Genomic DNA, 19,620 nt, shown 5'->3' on the forward strand with positions numbered 1-19,620 from the left:
CAGCACAGAAATGATTTAAAAATCAACAAATGAATAAATGCTGTAGGTTAAAAGCTCTGCTTTTCATCTCCGTCCTTCCAGTCTTGCTTTTGTCTGCCATCTGTTCTCTACACCCCTGTGATTTTTCTTTTCTCTGACTCTCTTTCCCATGCATATTTTCTTTCGTGGACTCATAGAATTCCAGAATTGGAAGGGACCCCAATGCTCATCTAGTCCAACCCCCTGTAATGCTTACTTATTTACATCATCAAAACTTTTCTAGGCATTACAAATATAGGGCATCCTAAAGCATTTAAAACATATACAAATAAACAGCCATGTAAAATATATAATGATGAGGAATTTCATTGGGATTTCTTCCTGCTAAATGGTGCCATTTAGCACTATTAACAAAACATCTGTCACCCCATTGATCGCCAGGGCTCATCTGGCTGACCTGGCTGGCTAGGCATGTTTCATGTGCGTCCCTCCCTAAGCTGCACGCTCGGTGGAAGAGGAAGACCATCCCTGGTAGAAGGAGTGTACCGTTCTTCAATCAAGGCTTGATGATAGCTGCGCTCCCTGTATAGATAGAACCTCCCTGATAGAACCTCCCTCTGTAATGCAGGAATCTCAGCTAAATAATTTCAGCTACATAGTTTGTGAGAGCCCTGCCTTCTTTGCCCCTATCAGAAGAATGTCTCTGCTGTCCCCTAAACCTACAAGGGTCTCAGCACACAGAAACAGGCACTTACAAATCTTAATAAAAGGGTATTTGTTTTGGAACCATGGGATCCGTCCCTTTGGAATGACTATCCCGTTTACTGCTGGCTAATAAGCAGAAAAGTTGGAGGAAGAGAATCCAAGGGTTGTTATTGCTCTGTTTCTAAGGGTGGTTCCAGATGCCCAGATTTCAGGTACATGCCTGAGAAGGCTGCACAGAGGAAGGAAAGAGAAGCAAGCTCACCTGTATCAGCCTGGGAAGAAGTCAGTGGCAGGCTGGCCCCGCAAAGGAGTCCCACAAATGGTAAGAAGATCTTGGCCCACATTTTAGGATTCAGTGTGAATGGCATGTGGGCCACCAGGCCTGCTTATATAGCATCCTGGGAGTCTTTGGTGAGATATGTTTCCCATCAGTAGCTCCACCCAGACAATCCAAGAAGAGGCTATTCTGTGAGGTTCTCAGAAAGTCCTTCCAGAAACTTGAGTGTAATTGGGATTTGTGGGAAATCCTAATAGCTATGGGGAAGTTCGCCTATTGTTATTATTTAATTTGTATACCACCTTTCATTAGCAGATTACAGGCAGTTCAGAACATCAAAGTACAACATGAGAACACAAAATATATATTCTTCTTCCCTTATCTTCTTTAGAGGACAAGATGCAGAATTCGCAAAATGGAGAAGGAACATTGTGACCTTAATTCTCTGCTGCCTTGTGATGAGGGAGCACTGATTGGCTAATGTTTGTCTGAGCCCCTTATTCATGTACAACATCCCTATATGTGGAACTGGCACTTTTACCAGTGCTACGTAAGGTATGTTCTGCACTTGCAAGGAATTGGTTCTCTCTGCAGCCGGCCCCACCACTTTCTTGTTTAACGTTCAAGGATTTTGAAAGGAGACTGGTTTCTTTGGGCCTGTCTTATTACTTAAAACCAGTGCCTTTCAGCAGCGAGGGATCCCCTCTCACCTGAGCAGGCCTCTCATAGACCAATTCAATGTGCAGGAGCTGGCGGGAACTCCACCTGGGCCATATCAGCACCATGCTTTAAGCAACTGATGTATTCAGCATGGCAGGGTTATTCCGAAGGACGTGCCTCCTTTCTTTATTTTTCACACCAGCTTCACAGCAGCACGACATCCCCAAACTTTATCCCAACTCGTTGATCATATTATCTGAAACTACATGAGGCTTTCCCAGAGTCTACTGCATTCTGCTTTCTGGTCAGGAAATATTGCTCCTCTCAATGACACATGTTCCCCAAGGAGTAGAGGAGCCCCTGTCTTGTAACATTCACATTCATCAGTAGTGGTAGAAAAACTGCTTTAAAAATGAATCTGTAAGCCTCCTCAATAAGTGTAAGTCCTCTTTCTTTTATATTCAGGTTACAATCCCTGCAAAGGTTTAAATGTCATTTTTTCTCCCCAGAGAATTATGGAGGCTTGCAGTTTGGCAGGAGTGCTGATTATTATCTGTTAGATTCTCTCACATTTCAAATCTCTACAGAAGACCGCGGGTGGGGTGGTAAATACTCAGTAACTTTAAGGAGTTAAAGTGCCTTCAGCTGAAGTCATTGTGCGTGTGGCCCTGAGTAGGAAAATCTGATTAGAGGTATCAGAGCCAAGTCCGCCAATGTAGCCATGAGCTTTTTGTGTTGGTCACACTGGTAGTTGGGAACAAATTTATCTGTTTTGAAGAGCACATCCAAAGTGGTACGATAAGTCATCCTTGCATCGTAGTAGCTATCATAGATATGGAATCCAAGTGTGACATTGGGTAGGAAGTTCGGATTCTCATTGATTTCGTTCACAGCAAATGCCAAAGCAAGGATGTGCTGATAGAATTTTGTCACCATTCTGCATATAGAGGTAGAATTTGTTCATCCCTTTGTATAATGATTAAGTTTCCTGCTATCATATCACAATATTAGTAATTTATAATAGATTCTATGGGGGCATTGGCCAAACCTACACACACACACGGACGGACACACACACACACACACACACACTTAACATTCTGTCATTTACAGAAAAAATATATTTGTGATCTGAGCAGCTACAAAAGATGCAGAGCAAACGAAGCCATTTCTTACTCTGGAACATCAAGCTGGTTCTGAGAAGGATGTTCACTGAATGAAACTTCATGAGAATGGTAAACTAACTGAGACGCAATTCCACCAATGAAGAGAGCTCCTGGCTGGAACCACTCATGTGGAACAGGGTGGGGATCATTTCTGGGACACTCCAGAGTATCTACTTTTTACCCCATAGGAAGCAACAAAGGTAGAGCTATCAGAAGCCACAACATCTAATCAGCAAAGCATCCCTCTAGATTGAGAATCTCCTCTGTACAGAAACAGAAACTACCAGACTTAACAGTCTACATAGGTTCGTGGCTAATTCTGCTAACACATCTCTTAAGATAAATACATCAGCTATGTCTTTGGCTGAGACACCAATGCATGCCTTAAGTGCTAGCAAGGTTAGTTGATGTAAGGTGGAATAAAAGGGGAAACGTATGAAAGGAAAGTGACAGAGCCCTGCCCGCCTTTTCACCTACTCTCGGGTGTACATTGCTGGGGGGGGGGGGCATTTATATCAATTTTCAGATTTACTGGTTGATCATTTTCTAGTATCCTCTGGCAAGTCTTTGGAGCTTTGGGCAGTTGGAACAAATTATAGGGGCTTCGATGATCCTAGGAGGCCAGTGATTAGCCCTTTACCATTTGAGTGCTCTTCCTCAACCCCACCCCCAAAGCAAATCTGTTCATTCCTTTTTCGAGATCTGATAATGACTCTCCACTGTTCCTTGCAGCATTATAATAATAAGTAGCAGGTGGCTAAGAGATCCCCATAGGATCTGCACTCCAGGAAGGAACAGAAATCAACATGTTCAATGGGGGCATTTTGCAACTACGCTTTTAACATTATATATGAATGGTCTAAGCTTTCTATCATACTATGGCAGAATAAGAAGAATACAGGACATTCCATTTGCTAATCTAAAAAGTGACAGGTGGCCCATGCCCCGTTCACCAGAATTTTGTCCCCAGATGGGATAGATACAGTAGAATATGCTTCATCTAGTGTTGATTATTGATCCCACCGTTTCTCCAAAGAGCTGAAGTTAGCATACACACTACTACGCCTCTCTATATTATCATTACAGAACTCCTGTGATGTACATTAATTTATCTATAGTTGAAGCATGAAAATCATTGAATCCGGGATAGGCTGAAGAGAAAGATGTAGTATAGGCTGGAGAGCTTGCGATGCTGAGGAAGGGGTGTGCATCAATTTTCACTCTGGGATTTCTCCTCTGGCCTCTGGGTGAGCTTCATGGTTTCATTGATTCAGTCAGAGTAGGAAACTATCACCTGGCTGAAGGCCAAGAGGGAAACCTTGCTGCTGTCCTTCAATACTCGGGTGTTCACATGCTGACCCTCAATGAGGGAACTCAACAGAGGGGCTTCTCAGTAGTGGCGCCCGCCATGTGGAACGCCCTGCCATCAGATGTCAAGGAAATAAACAACTATCTGACTTTTCGAAGACATTTGAAGGCATCCCTGTTTAGGGAGGTTTTTAATGTTTGATGTTTTATTGTTCTTTTAATTCTGTTGGGAGCTGCCCAGAATGGCTGAGGAAGCCCAGCCGGATGGGTGGGGTATAAATTCTTATTATTCTTATTATTCTTATTATTCTTAATCCACTGAACAGAAACATCGCTTGTATTGAGCCCTGTGACCAAGCCGGTGAGCATTGTCTATGCTTGCCGAAGGCTGGTTTCTTCGCAGTGCAATAGAAATTGGCATGGGGACCATTCGCCTTGTCTTTTTAAGTTTCCGGTGGGGGTTAGTATGAGACAAAAGGAGAGGCAACAGTTATTAGAGTTAGACATCCCTGATGGACAGGCAGCATTTAGGAAATGGTAGTTTTGGAAGGAAGGACAAGCAGGAGCATCTAGAAAGGGCTATGATGACATTCTGATGAACACAGGAATTCTTGACAGGGTTATTCTGAAGGGTTTGCCTACCTTCCTTATTTTTCATACATGCTTCACAGCAGCAGCACATTGTCTTTTTGCACTCCTTAAGTGTGTTATTTTTATATATAAAGCAGCTTAGAAATGACTTTAAAATCATTGAATGAAGAATTGCCTTGGATTCAAACCTCTCCTTTCCATCTAGTCCTTCACTTCTTGCTTTTGCATGGCATCTGTTTGTCTCTACACCCCTGTGATTCTCCTTCTCTCTGACCCTCTTTCCCATGGATATTTTCTTTTCCTTGAATTGTGGAATTATTGAGTTGGAAGGGTCCCAAGGGTCATCTAGTCCAACCCCCTGCAAAGCAGGAATCTCAGCTAGCTATGTGGCTCCTTAATGTGTGGACTGGACCACCAAGGCAAGAATATGAAAATCTGCCTCCAACAGAATGGCACCACCTGTTCATCTAGGTCAACTGATGCTGGGTAAACATGATGAACAGGCAGAAGACCCTGGTCAGCAAAATGAATTGTTGTCACTCCACTCACCTCCCTTTTATAGGACATGCTCTGCGGGGGTGGGGTGGGGACACAAAATCTGTGCTCGGTTAGAGTCTAAACCCTGGTGAGGAAGGATAGGCTAAGAGACAGTGACTAGCCAAAATCCCCCCTAGTGAACTTCATGGTTATGTGCTAAACACACTTTGCTTCTACAATAATCAAACTTCAACACGATTTTGCAGGGAGATTAATCCATTACCCACTTCTTTCCAGAACCCACCCACCACCTCAATCAAGTGATCACATCATGAAATATCTGTGAGTTTGCTCACTTTTATTCAGCCTTAGGCCAAACATGGATACATGGAAATTATTGAATCTGGGATAGGCTGAGGAGGTGGTGATGCCGAGGATGGGGTTGGCATCACTTTTCTCCCTGGGATTTCTCCTCAGGCCTCTGGGTGGGCTCCACGATGCCTGCTGTGCGGGTAAACGTACAGGAGTATGAAGTGCCGTTGTTCCAGTCAGAGTAGGGGATTACCACCTGGCTGAGGGCCAAGAGGGAATCCTTGATGCTGCCCTTCAAGATTCTGGGATTCACATGGTGACCTTCAAGTAAGGCATTCTTCACCCACTGGACAGAAACGTCACTTGCATTGAGCCCTATGACCATGCCGGTGAGGATTGTCTGTGCTCTCTGAAGGCTGCTTTCTTTATGGTTGGCGCGGTAGAGGTTCTCACGGAGACCGGTCCCTTTGTCTTTTTAAGTTTTGGGGTGGGGAAAGTATGAGAGAAAGGGAGAGGCAACAGCTATTAAGTTTAGACATAATTGATGGACAACATTTATGACAGTATTTAGTGCTGATTATTTTCTGCTGGATTCTCTGACAAACCTTTTTAATCTGTAGATCGAAGGTGTAAATTCTTAATGAAAGCTTTAAGGAGCAAAGGGGATTTAACTGAAGTTCTTGTGTGTGTGGACCTGAGTAGGAAGATCTGTGGCACATACATGGGGCTTCCTTGACCTGGATGAGGACACGGTGGGATAGTGGAGATTCCAGGAATATTTACACAGCTCCTTTCTCCAACATATATAAATAAAGCGCCCAGCACAAAAAGCATCCCAGCCTTCCCAGAGAAGGTATTGGTGTATAAGCTGGGTTTGAAAACCAAGGATAGCTAAAAACTTCCCATATCCAATGATACCATCTCTGCACAGTTGCTCCTGGAGCAGCTAACTAGGTACGGAGCTCCTTAAATGTGTGGACTTGGCCACCAGGGCAAGGATATAAAAATCTGCCTCCAATAGAAGGGCACCATCTGTTCATCTAGGTCACCCTATGCTGGGTAAACATTAACAGGCAGATGAAGGTTAGAAGGATCCTTGGCTGGAGGTGGGAATGGTTTTTAATTGGGGTGGAAATTATTGTGCGAGGCACCTTGGCCCCTCCAGGATACTCATTCTTTCCTTTCCTTCATCCATTGTTACCTTCTGATAAAAACATGCATTTAGTATTGTTCATGAATGGCGAATACCTTTCTGCAGAGATAAGAGGAGAATTACTGTTCTCCACCAGACTGATTGCAATTTCAAGTTGTGTCTTTAGTCAATACTAGCACTGATATCATGGCAACTGGTGGGAAAATCTTATCTCAACAGGCCATAATGGAAAGCAGAAATAAATTTTTGAATGAAGGAGGAAGCAGTCTTGAAATGGTCAGTCCCTGAGAGAATCTTAAGCAATCTGGAAACAATCAACCCGCTCCCAAACCATGCTTTTCAAAGGAAAATTAAGTCCCAACTGTGTCGAGAGTTTTTACCTTCAGGTTCATTGACTTTTGTTTGGGACTCAGGAAGGGATACTCGACAGCTGAACAACGCCTGCCCAACTTCTTGTACTGCAAGGCTGACGCATGATGTGCTACCAGTGCGTGCACTTATGATGCTGGAGGTGTTACCTGATTGGCCACCTGCCTGCCACATAATCATCATGCCTTCGGGGACATAGCCAGAGAGAGTGCACACCAATATTGCACCTAACAGAACAAAAAAGATAGACAATCAGAGAGATGTAATTCCTGGTTTTTTAATGACTTTATATTACTGTTTTTATGATTGTTATATTGCTTAGTGCACTGTTTAAGATTTAAGCAGTTTAGAAATGATTTAAAAATCAGCAAATGAATAAATGCCGTAGGTTAAAACCTCTGCTTTTCATCTCAGTCCTTCTAGTCTTGCTTTTGTCCGCCATCTGTTCTTCTCTACACCCCTGTGATTTTCCTTCTCTCCGACCCTCTTTCCCATGCATATTCTCTTTTTTTGGAATCATAGAATTCCAGAACTGGAAGGGACCCCAGTGCTCATCTAGTCCAACCCCTGTAATGCTTGCTTACTTACGTCATCAAAACCTTTCTAGACATTACAAATATAGGGCATCCTAAAACCTTTAAAATATATACAAATAAACAGCCATGTAAAATATATAACGATGAGGAATTTGATTGGGATTTCTTCCTGCTAAATACTGCTATTTAGCACTCCAAGAGATACTATTGACAAAACCTCAGCCCCCCCATGCAGTTAATTCCGGGTTAATCGGATATTTTCATTGTGCCCAAAAAGGGGAAGTAGCATGCGTTTGCATAGCAGGTTGTAAAATGGACAGTAGAAAAGGATATGTTCTACAGTGTCTGGCACATTCAAAGAACATCCACAATGTCTATCATTTCTGGGGATGTTTAAAAATCTGCCCTTGACAAAAGCTGAAGGAAAAACATTCAGTCGGGCTAAGAGAAAGGTCCTGAATTGGACAGAAATTATTATTTTTGAGCTATGTGACCCTGTTATCTCGGGGGAGCAAATTTTATTTACACCTGGCTTGATGTTGTACCTTAATCTGGTTTGACTATTGCAATAAATATATTGCTCACTCAAATTATACAAGGGTTTCAAGATCTGATTTGAATACCAATAGATCTGGTATTCCTATGGAAGAGTTGGAACTTCTGGATTTATCAGAGTCCGTAAGTAGGTCAGAGAGTAGACTCAAAGGTTGGCAACAAAATGAAAATGCAACCAGTATTTTATAGTGCTAGCCCACACCCAATATTCCACCGTGTGTATACCTAGTTCTGCACACATTGTCTCATACATGATTGAACTTGGGAGCCCCAGGAGACGTCTCAAGACGGATGTGAGCGTGATCTGACTGAGACATCTGTCACCCCATTGATCGCCAGGGGTGATCTGAGTGACCTGGCTGGCTAGGCAGGTGTCCCCCTGTTTCATGTGTGTCCCTCCCTAAGCTGCACGCTCGGTGGAAGAGGAAGACCATCCCAGATAGGACTGTATCATTCTTCAATCAAGGCTTGATGATAGCTGCACTCCCTGTATAGATAGAACTTCCCTGATAGAACCTCCCTCTGTAATGCAGGAATCTCAGCTAAATAATTTCAGCTACATAGTTTGTGAGAGCCCTGCCTTCTTTGCCCCTATCAGAAGAATGTCTCTTCTGTCCCCTAAACCTACAAGGGTCTCAGCACACAGAATCAGGCACTTACAAATCTTAATAAAAGGGTATTTGTTTTGGAACCATGGGATCCGTCCCTTTGGAATGACTATCCCGTTTACTGCTGGCAAATAAGCAGAAAAGTTGGAGTAAGAGAATTCAAGGGTTGTTATTGCTCTGTTTCTAAGGGTGGTTCCAGATACCCAGATTTCAGGTACATGCATGAGAAGGCTGCAAAGAGGAAGGAAAGAGAAGCAAACTCACCTGGAGCAGCCTGGGAAGAAGTCAGTGGCAGGCTGGCCCCGCAAAGGAGTCCCACAAATGGTAAGAAGATCTTGGCCCACATTTTAGGATCCAGTGTGAATGGCATGTGGGCCACCAGGCCTGCTTATATAGCATCCTGGGAGACTTTGGTGAGATATGTTTCTCATCAGTAGCTCCACCCAGACAATCCAAGAAGAGGCTATTCTGTGAGGTTCTCAGAAAGTCCTTCCAGAAACTTGAGTGTAATTGGGATTTGTGGGAAATCCTAATAGCTATGGGGAAGTTCGCCTATTGTTATTATTTAATTTGTATACCACCTTTCATTAGCAGATTACAGGCAGTTCAGAACATCAAAGTACAACATGAGAACACAAAATATATATTCTTCTTCCCTTATCTTCTTTAGAGGACAAGATGCAGAATTCGCAAAATGGAGAAGGAACATTGCGACCTTAATTCTCTGCTGCCTTGTGATGAGGGAGCACGGATTGGCTAATGTTTGTCTGAGCCCCTTATTCATGTACAACATCCCTATATGTGGAACTGGCACTTTTACCAGTGCTATGTAAGGTATGTTCTGCACTTGCAAGGAATTGGTTCTCTCTCTGCAGCCGGCACCACCACTTTCTTGTTTAACGTTCAAGGATTTTGAAAGGAGACTGTTTTTTTGGGCCTGTCTTCTTACCGTATTTTTCGCTCTATAGGACGCACTTTTTACCCTCCAAAAATTGAGGGGAAATGTGTGTGCATCCTATGGAGCGAATGCAGGCTCCTTGGCTTCAGCGATAGCAACGCTAAGCCTCCGAAGTGCAGAGGGAGCACTCCGCCCGTGCTCCAAAGGCTTTGAGTTGCTTTCGCTGAAGCCTGGATAGCGAGAGGCGTCGGTGCGCACCGACCCCTCTCGCTCTCCAGGCTTCAGGGATAGCCGTGCGCAGCACCTCTGCCTGCACGGGGCTATGGCTTCTTTAGCCCCGCACAGCCTCTCCCGGCATGGAGAGGTTGCGTGGGGCTAAAGCGGAAGCCAAAACAGCCAGCGGGATCCATCCTGCTGGCTGCCTTGGGTTGTGACATACCGCACGCAACCTCTCCGGCAGGGAGAGGTTGCGCGTAGCCTGTACACTCCTCTTTGGGGCTGGGGGGGAAATAAGAATTTTTTTCTTAAGTTCCCCCCCTAAAAACTAGGTGCGCCCTATGGTCCGGTGCGCCCTATGGAGCGAAAAATACAGTACTTAAAACCAGTGCAGTAGAAGACTCAACAGGCTCTGTTCTGCCCTGACAGGTGGGCAGCCAATGGCCTTTCAGCAGCGACGCATCCCCTCTCACCTGAGCAGGCCTCTCATTGGCCAATTCAAAGTGCAGGAGCTGGCGGGAACTCCACCTGGGCCATATCAGCACCATGCTTTCAGCAACTGATGTATTCAGCATGGCAGGGTTATTCCGAAGGACGTGCCTCCTTTCTTTATTTTTCACACCAGCTTCACAGCAGCAAGACGTCCCCAAACTTTATCCCAACTCGTTGATCATATTATCTGAAACTACATGAGGCTTTCCCAGAATCTACCTGCATTCTGCTTTCTGGTCAGGAAATATTGCTCCTCTCAATGACACATGTTCCCCAAGGAGTAGAGGAGCCCCTGTCTTGTAACATTCACATTCATCAGTAGTGGTATAAAAACTGCTTTAAAAATGCATCTGTAAGCCTCCTCAATAACTCTAACTCCTCACTCTTTTATATCCAGGTTACAATCCCTGCAATGGTTTAAATGTCATGGTTTATGTTAAGTTGTGGGTTGACATAGCAGACGACATAGCGATTTCCCCAAAGCAGCTCTTCATTTTGTAAGCTGGAACAGAACTAAACTGAGGAGCTCAGTCAGCCTGCTTATATAGAGCTACAGAACAATTGTAACTGTTGCAACGTTCTAAAACTATCCAATCACTGAACGTCACTTTTCGATCCTTCATTTGCATACAAAACTATCCAATCACTAAATGTCACTTTTCGATCCTTCATTTGCATAACTATCTACAGTATCCCCCTGCTGGCCCAGTGTGAGAACTTCAGTAGATAACAGTTTCTCCCCAGAGAATCATGGAGGCTTGCAGTTTGGTAGGAGTGCTGATTATTATCTCTTAGATTCTCTGACATTTCAAATCTCTACAGAAGACCAAGGGTGGGGTGGTAAATACTCAGTAACTTTAAGGAGTTAAAGTGCCTTCAGCTGAAGTCATTGTGCGTGTGGCCCTGAGTAGGAAAATCTGATTAGAGGTATCAGAGCCAAGTCCGCCAATGTAGCCATGAGCTTTTTGTGTCTGTCACACTGGTAGTTGGGAACAAATTTATCTTTTTTTTTGAAGAGTACATCCAAAGTGGTACGATAAGTCATCCTTGCATCGTAGTAGCTATCACAGATATGGAATCCAAGTGTGACATTGGGTAGGAACTTCGGATTCTCATTGATTTTGTTCACAGCAAATGCCAAAGCAAGGATGTGCTGGTAGAATTTTGTCAACATTCTGTATATAGAGGTAGAATTTGTTCATCCCTTTGTATAACGAGTATGTTTCCTGCTATCATATCACATTATTGGTAATTTCTAATATATTCTATGGGGGGGGGATAGGTCAAACCTATACTCACATATGGACGGACACACACACACACACACACACACACGCACACTCTTAACATTCTGTCATTTACATTAAAAATATATCTGTGATCTGAGCAGCTACAAAAGATGCAGAGCAAACGAAGCAATTTCTTACTCTGGAACATCAAGCTGGTTCTGAGAAGGATGTTCACTGAATGAAACTTCATGAGAATGGTAAACTAACTGAGAAGCAATTCCACCAATGAAGAGAGCTCCTGGCTGGAACCACTCATGTGGAACAGGGTGGGGATCGTTTCTGGGATACTCCAGAGTATCTACTTTGTACCCCATAGGAAGCAACAAAGGTAGAGCTATCAGAAGCCACAACATCTAATCAGCAAAGCATCCTCTATATTGAGAATCTCCTCTGTACAGAAACAGAAAGTACCAGACTTAACAGTCTACATAGGTTGGTGGCTAATTCTGCTAACCCATCTCTTAAGAGAAATTCAGCAGCTATGTCTTTGACTGAGACACCAATGCATGCCTTAAGTGCTAGCAAGGTTAGCTGATGTAAGGTGGAATAAATGGGGAAACGTATGAAAGGAAAGTGACGGAGCCCTGCCCGCCTTTTCACCTACTCTCGGGTGTACATTGCTTGGGGGGGGGGGTATTTATATCAATTTTCAGGTTTACTGGTTGATCATTTTCTAGTATCCTCTGGCAAGTCTTTGGAGCTTTGTGCAGTTGGAACAAATTATAGGGGCTTCGATGATCCTAGGAGGCCAGTGATTAGCCCTTTACCATTTGAGTGCTGTTCCTCAACCCCACCCCAAAGCAAATCTGTTAATTCCTTTTTTGAGATTTGATAATGACTCTCCACTGTTCCTTGCAGCATTATAATAATAAGTAGCAGGTGGCTAAGAGATCCCCATGGGAACTGCACTCCAGGAAGGAACAGAAATCAACATGTTCAATGGCGGCATTTTGCAACTACCCTTTTAATATGAATGGCATAAACTTTCTATCATACTATGGCAGAATCAGAAGAATACAGGACATTCCATTTGCTAATCTAAAAAGTGACAGGTGGCCCATGCTCCGTTCACCAGAAATTTGTCCCCGGATGGGATAGATACAGTAGGATATGCTTCATCTAGTGTTGATTTGTATCCCACCGTTTCTCCAAAGAGCTGAAGTTAGCATACACACTACTACGCCTCTCTATATTATCATTACAGAACCCCTGTAATGTATTGCGATTTTATTTATCTGTAGATGAAGCATGGAAATCATTGAATCTGGGATAGGCTGAAGAGAAAGATGTAGTTTAGGCTGGAGAGCTTGCGATGTTGAGGAAGGGGTGTGCATCATTTTTCTCCCTGGATTTTCTCCTCAGGCCTCTGGGTGAGCTTCATGGTGTCATTGATTCAGTCAGAGTAGGAAACTATCACCTGGCTGCTGTCCTTCAATACTTGAGTGTTCACATGCTGACCCTCAATGAGGGAACTAGACAGAGGGGCTTCTCAGTAGTGGCGCCCGCCCTGTGGAACGCCCTCCCATCAGATGTCAAGGAAATAAGCAACTATCTGACTTTTAGAAGACATTTGAAGGCATCCCTTTTTTAAGGAGATTTTTAATGTTTGATGTTTTGTTGTACTTTTAATTCTGTTGGGAGCTGCCCAGAATGGCTGAAGAAGCCCAGCCTGATGGGTGGGATCTTCTTCTTCTTCTTCTTCTTCTTCATCCACTGAACAGAAACTTCACCTGTATTGATCCCTGTGACCAAGCCGGTGAGCATTGCCTGTGCTTCCTGAAGGCTGGTTTCTTCACAGTGCAATAGAAATTGGCATGGGGACCATTCACCTTTTCTTTTTAAGTTTCCGGTAGGGGTTAGTATGAGACAAAAGGAGAGGCAACAGTTATTAGAGTTAGACATCCCTGATGGACAGGCAGCATTTAGAAAATGGTAGTTTTGGAAGGAAGGACAAGCAGGAGTATCTAGAAAGGGCTATGATGACATTCTGATGAACACAGGAATTCTTGACAGGGTTATTCTGAAGGGTTTACCTACCTTCTTTATTTTTCATACATGCTTTACAGCAGCAGCACATTGTCTTTTTGCACTCCTGAAGTGTGTTATTTTTAAATATAAAGCAGCTTAGAAATGATTTTAAAATCATTGAATGAATAAAAGCCTTGGATTAAAACTTCTCCTTTCCATCTCAGTCCTTCACTTCTTGCTTTTGTCTGCCATCCGTTCGTCTCTACACCCCTGTGATTCTCCTTCTCACTGACTCTCTTTCCCATGCATATTTTCTTTTCCTTGAATCATGGAATTATTGAGTTGGAAGGGCCCAAGGGTCACCTAGTCCAGCCCCCTGCAAAGCAGGAATCTCAGCTAGCTACGTAGCTCCTTAATGTGTGGACTGGACCACCAGGGCAAGGATATGAAAATATGCCTCCAACAGAACTGCACCACCTGTTCATCTAGGTCATGCAACCAGTATTTTATAGTGCTAGCCCACACCCAATATTCCACCGTGTGTATACCTAGTTCTGCACACATTGTCTCATACATGATTGAACTTGGGAGCCCCAGGAGACGTCTCAAGACGGATGTGAGCGTGATCTGACTGAGACATCTGTCACCCCATTGATCGCCAGGGGTGATCTGAGTGACCTGGCTGGCTAGGCAGGTGTCCCCCTGTTTCATGTGCGTCCCTCCCTAAGCTGCACGCTCGGTGGAAGAGGAAGACTATCCCAGGTAGACGGAGTGTACTGTTCTTCGGTCAAGGCTTGATGATAGCTGCGCTCCCTGTATAGATAGAACCTCCCTGATAGAACCTCCCTCTGTAATGCAGGAATCTCAGCTAAATAATTTCAGCTACATAGTTTGTGAGAGCCCTGCCTTCTTTGCCCCTATCAGAAGAATGTCTCTTCTGTCCCCTAAACCTACAAGGGTCTCAGCACACAGAATCAGGCACTTACAAATCTTAATAAAAGGGTATTTGTTTTGGAACCATGGGATCCGTCCCTTTGGAATGACTATCCCGTTTACTGCTGGCAAATAAGCAGAAAAGTTGGAGTAAGAGAATTCAAGGGTTGTTATTGCTCTGTTTCTAAGGGTGGTTCCAGATACCCAGATTTCAGGTACATGCATGAGAAGGCTGCAAATAGGAAGGAAAGAGAAGCAAACTCACCTGGAGCAGCCTGAGAAGAAGTCAGTGGCAGGCTGGCCCCGCAAAGGAGTCCGACAAATGGTAAGAAGATCTTGGCCCACATTTTAGGATCCAGTGTGAATGGCATGTGGGCCACCAGGCCTGCTTATATAGCATCCTGGGAGACTTTGGTGAGATATGTTTCCCATCAGTAGCTCCACCCAGACAATCCAAGAAGAGGCTATTCTGTGAGGTTCTCAGAAAGTCCTTCCAGAAACTTGAGTGTAATTGGGATTTGTGCAAAATGAATTGTTGACACTCCATTCACCTTTCTTTTTATAAGAAATGCTCTGCTTCGGGGGGGGGGGAGACACAAAAATCTGTGCTTGGGGAGAGTTTAAACCCTGGTGAGGAAGGATAGGCTAAGAGACAGTGACTAGCCAAAATCCCCCCTAGTGAACTTCATGGTTATGTGCTAAACACACTTTGCTTCTACAATAATCAAACTTCAACATGATTTTGCAGGGAGAGTAATCCATTCCCCACTTCTTTCCAGAACCCACCCACCACCTCAATCAAGTGATCACATCAAGAGATATCTGTGAGTTTGCTCACTTTTATTCAGCCTTAGGCCAAACATGGATACATGGAAATTATTGAATCTAGGATAGGCTGAAGAGGTTGTGATGCTGAGGATGGGGTTTGCATCACTTTTCACCCTGGGATTTCTCCTCCGGCCTCTGGGTTGGCCCCACGATGCCTGCTGTGCGGGTAAACGTACAGGAGTATGAAGTGCCGTTGTTCCAGTCAGAGTAGGGGACTACCACCTGGCTGAGGGCCAAGAGGGAATCCTTGATGCTGCCCTTCAAGACTCGGGGATTCACATGGTGACCTTCAAGGAAGGCATTCTTCGCCCACTGGACAGAAACTTCACTTGCCTTGGGCCCTATGACCATGCCGGTGAGGATTGTCTGTGCTCGCTGAAGGCTGCTTTCTTTATGGTTGGCGCGATAGAGGTTGTCATGGAGACCGTTCCCTTTGTCTTTTATGTTTTAGGGTGGGGAAAGTATGAGAGAAAGGGAGAGGTAACAGCTATTAAGTTTAGACATAATTGATGGACAACATTTATGACACCGTTTAGTGCTGATTATTTTCTGCTGGATTCTCTGACAAACATTTTAAATCTGTAGATAGAGGCTGTAAATCCTTAATGAAAGCTTTAAGGAGCAAAGGGGATTTAACTGAAGTTCTTGTGTGTGTGGACCTGAGTAGGAAGATCTGTGGCACATACTTCGGGCTTCCTTGAGGTGGATGAGGACACGGTGGGATAGTGGAGATTCCAGGAATATTTACGCAGCTCCTTTCCCCAACATATATAAAGAAAGCGCCCAGAACAAAAAGCACCCCAGCCTTCCCAGAGACGGTATTGGTGTACAGGCTGGGTTTGAAAACCAACAGTAGTTAAAAACTTCCCATATCCAATGATACCATCTCTGCACAGTTGCTCCTGGAGCAGCTAACTAAGTACGGAGCTCCTTAAATGTGTGGACTTGGCCACCAGGGCAAGGATATAAAAATCTGCCTCCAATAGAAGGGCACCATCTGTTCATCTAGGTCACCCTATGCTGGGTAAACATTAACAGGCAGATGAAGGTTAGAAGGATCCTTGTCTGGAGGTGGGAATGGTTTTTAATGAGGGTGGAAATTATTGTGGGAGACACCTTGGCCCTTGCAGGGTACACATTCTTTCCTTTCCTTCTCCCATTGTTACTTTCTGATAAAAACATGCATTTAGTATTGTTCAAGAACGGTGAAAACCTTTCTGCAGACATAGGAGGAGAATTACTGTTCAGACCTCCACCGGACTGATTGCAGTTTCAAGTTGTGCCTTTAGTCAATACTAGCACTGATATCATGGCAACTGGTGGGGAAAGTCTTATCTCAACAGGCCATAATGGAAAGCAGAAATAAATTTCCCTAGAAGAGAACTTAATGGACCCAGATGGACACATTCCAAAAATAGGAATGAGAAGGACCCCTTTGTTGTTGTATGCTGGCCATCATCTCGCATTCCAGGCCGGGTTTGAATTATCTGTTGAGGAAATTTTCTGATTACTGTTCTGGAAATGGTTTATCCATTAATTATGAAAAATCTAAAATTTTAGTCTTCGAAAGAAGATTCTCCCAGTCTAAATGGGTGCTGGATGGCCATAACCTTGAACAGGTAAAATACTTCAGTTACCTAAGGCTCACATTCCATCATACAGGATCTTGGAAGCACCATTGGCAAACCTCCCTTCAAAAGGCGGAGATTACAAAGCTAGCCATACATAGATTCTTCTTCACAAAGGGCGTCAAATATGTTCCAGCAGCCTTAAGGGTTTTCAATGCAAAGCCTGTTTCCCAACTCCTGTATGCAGCAAATGTCTGGCATAATGGGGACCTGCCAAAGCTAGATGGCTTTCAGGCAAAATTTATACGATCTCTGCTGCAGGTACCTAACTGCATCCCCAACTCCGTACTTCTGTTGGAAGCTGGTGAATGCCCAATTTCAGCTACAGCGTGGTGGGCTGCCCTAAAACATTGGCTCAGGATTTCAGTGTTTAATCTAGGGAAGGGTCTGTACCAACATTTGACCAATGAGGAATCTGTCAGCAAATGGCAGAAAACCATGGCTAAAAAAGCCACCTCTATTGGTCTGTCTCCCCCCCAACTGTATTACCTGGGTTATGAAGGCGCCCAAAAGGTTTTAAAGCAAAGATTATAGGACAATGCACACAGTGACTTGCGATCTCGATCACACGCAGTCTGTAGTCCGCTGGCAGCAGGAGTTCAATATGGGTATGTCTTTGAGTTAACATCTTACATCAAAAACCTGACAGTACCTAACTATCGAAGGCTTTTCAACCAAAGCCAGACTAAATGTCTTCCTTTCTGCAGTGCTGGATGGTAGGTTGAGAGGAGTTCCCTACCAGGACAGACTTTGCTCGTGTGCTCAAGACATCGATTCCATAAATCATATTTTGTTGCATTGTGCGAAGTATGAGCAGGCCAGGGCTGAACTGATATTACCCTTGCTGGTGCCTTTCCCGGGAAAATCAGAGGCTCACTATGTCAGGTTCCTACTGGAAGACCGGACAAAAGCTAGAACGTTGGCAGTGGCAAAGTTTTTATCGGTGGTTGCAAGAACAAATGAGCCCTATATTCCAAACAAAGTGCTTGATTAACCTGGTGGTAGGCTGTATGAACTGTGTATTGATTTGTAATGTTTTGTTGGGTCTCGTTGGGTAATAAAGATTGTTGTTGTTGAAATAAATTTCTGAATTAAGGAGGAAGCAGTCTTGAAATGGTCAGTCCCTGAGATGATTTTAAGCAATCTGGAAACAATCATCCCACTCCCAAACCATGCTTTTCAAAGGAAAACTATGTCCCAACTGTGTTGAGAGTTTTTACCTTCAGGTTCATTGACATTTGTTTGGGACCCAGGTAGGGATGCTCGACAGACAAACTTCAGCTGAAATTCATCTGCGAAAGTTCTTGTGTTCACCTGTGAAACGGGTAGTACTTCAGCGCTGAAGTATGCTGTGCTACCAATGCGTGCACTTATGATGCCGGAGGTGTTACCTGATTGGCCTCCTGCCTGCCACATAATCATCATGCCTTCAGGGACAAAACCAGAGAGAGTGCACACCAATATTTCACCTAAGGGAACAAAATAGACAGACAGACAGACAGACAGACAGATGAAATTCCTGGTTTTTTAATGACTTTATATTACCGTTTTTCTGGTTTTTCTGGTATTGCCTTACAGTTTTTATGTTGCTTAGTGCACTGTTTAAGATTTAAGCAGCTTAGAAATGATTTAAAAATCAGCAAATGAATAAATGCCATAGGTTAAAACCTCTCCTTTTCATCTCAGTCCTTCCAGTCGTGCTTTTGTCTGCCTTCTGTTCTTCTCTACACCCCTGTGATTTTCCTTCTCTCTGACCCTCTTTCCCATGCATATTCTCTTTTCATGGAATCATAGAATTCCAGAATTGGAAGGGACCCCAATGCTCATCTAGTCCAACCCCCTGTAATTCTTACTTACTTACTTACTTCATCAAAACTTTTCTAGGTATTACAAATATAGGGCATCCTAAAACATTTAAAATATATACAAATAAACAGCCATGTAAAATATATAATGATGAGGAACTTCATTGGAATTTATTCCCGCTAAATAGTGCCATTTGCGTGTCTATTCCCGCCCCCTCCCACATATGGAGTAAATAAAGACACCGGACACCAGAATTTAGGTTAATGGGCGGAAAATGGCCACAACTTTATTGATTACAGGTAAGAGCGGTATTGGCTTAGGCATTGGCCCTAACAGACTATCCGGTCTAACCGGGAAGGGTTAAACACCAGCAGGGGGAGCCCCCGAGATGTACATCCCTAGGCGCTCCCCGAGGGGTTACCGCTCGGGAGCGAGCTTTAGGCCCTAGCCTCCGTAGGTTTCGGATGAGGCGACGCCCCTCGGAGTCCTTTAACGAACTACCCTTCAGGAATTGGGGGAGGTGATGGCATTCCTCCCCCCGATCTCATTTGCATAACAATACCCCGGCCAATGCCTAACCGCCAAGACCAAGGAGTTGTGACGTTGCTACGAGGTAGGCGAAAAAAACAAGTGGCTTCAAAATTCCAGCCAATTAGCCAAATGGAAAAACTCCTACCAGGCCCCTTGCGGCGACCAGCCGAAGCCCATAGCAAGGACCGAATGCTAACCTAAAGGGCGGGTGAGTGGGAAACCGCAGCTGCTGCGAGGAGGAAAAGGGACGAGCCCGGGGCTGCCCCGACCTTAAGTGCCCCTGGTTCAGCCCGCCCCTGCCGTCAGCCGATTGGCTGACGCTGCAGGTAATGCAT

The 19,620-nt window shown here is 44.3% G+C and overlaps 1 protein-coding gene across 1 annotated transcript in view; it reads right to left on the reverse strand.

Annotated features, from left to right (window-relative positions):
• Positions 1-18,709, reverse strand: part of LOC114582622 (uncharacterized) — a 35,556-nt gene extending 16,847 nt beyond the window's left edge. The window contains exon 1 of the mRNA XM_077916917.1: positions 18,169-18,709. Coding sequence (XP_077773043.1) covers positions 18,169-18,373 — 205 coding nt within the window. The 5' untranslated portion in view covers positions 18,374-18,709. The remainder of the gene's footprint in view (positions 1-18,168) is intronic.
• Between the last annotated feature and the right edge of the window lie 911 nt (positions 18,710-19,620).

This window comes from Podarcis muralis, chromosome 13 (genome assembly GCF_964188315.1).
Source record: "Podarcis muralis chromosome 13, rPodMur119.hap1.1, whole genome shotgun sequence".
NCBI lineage: Eukaryota > Metazoa > Chordata > Lepidosauria > Squamata > Lacertidae > Podarcis > Podarcis muralis.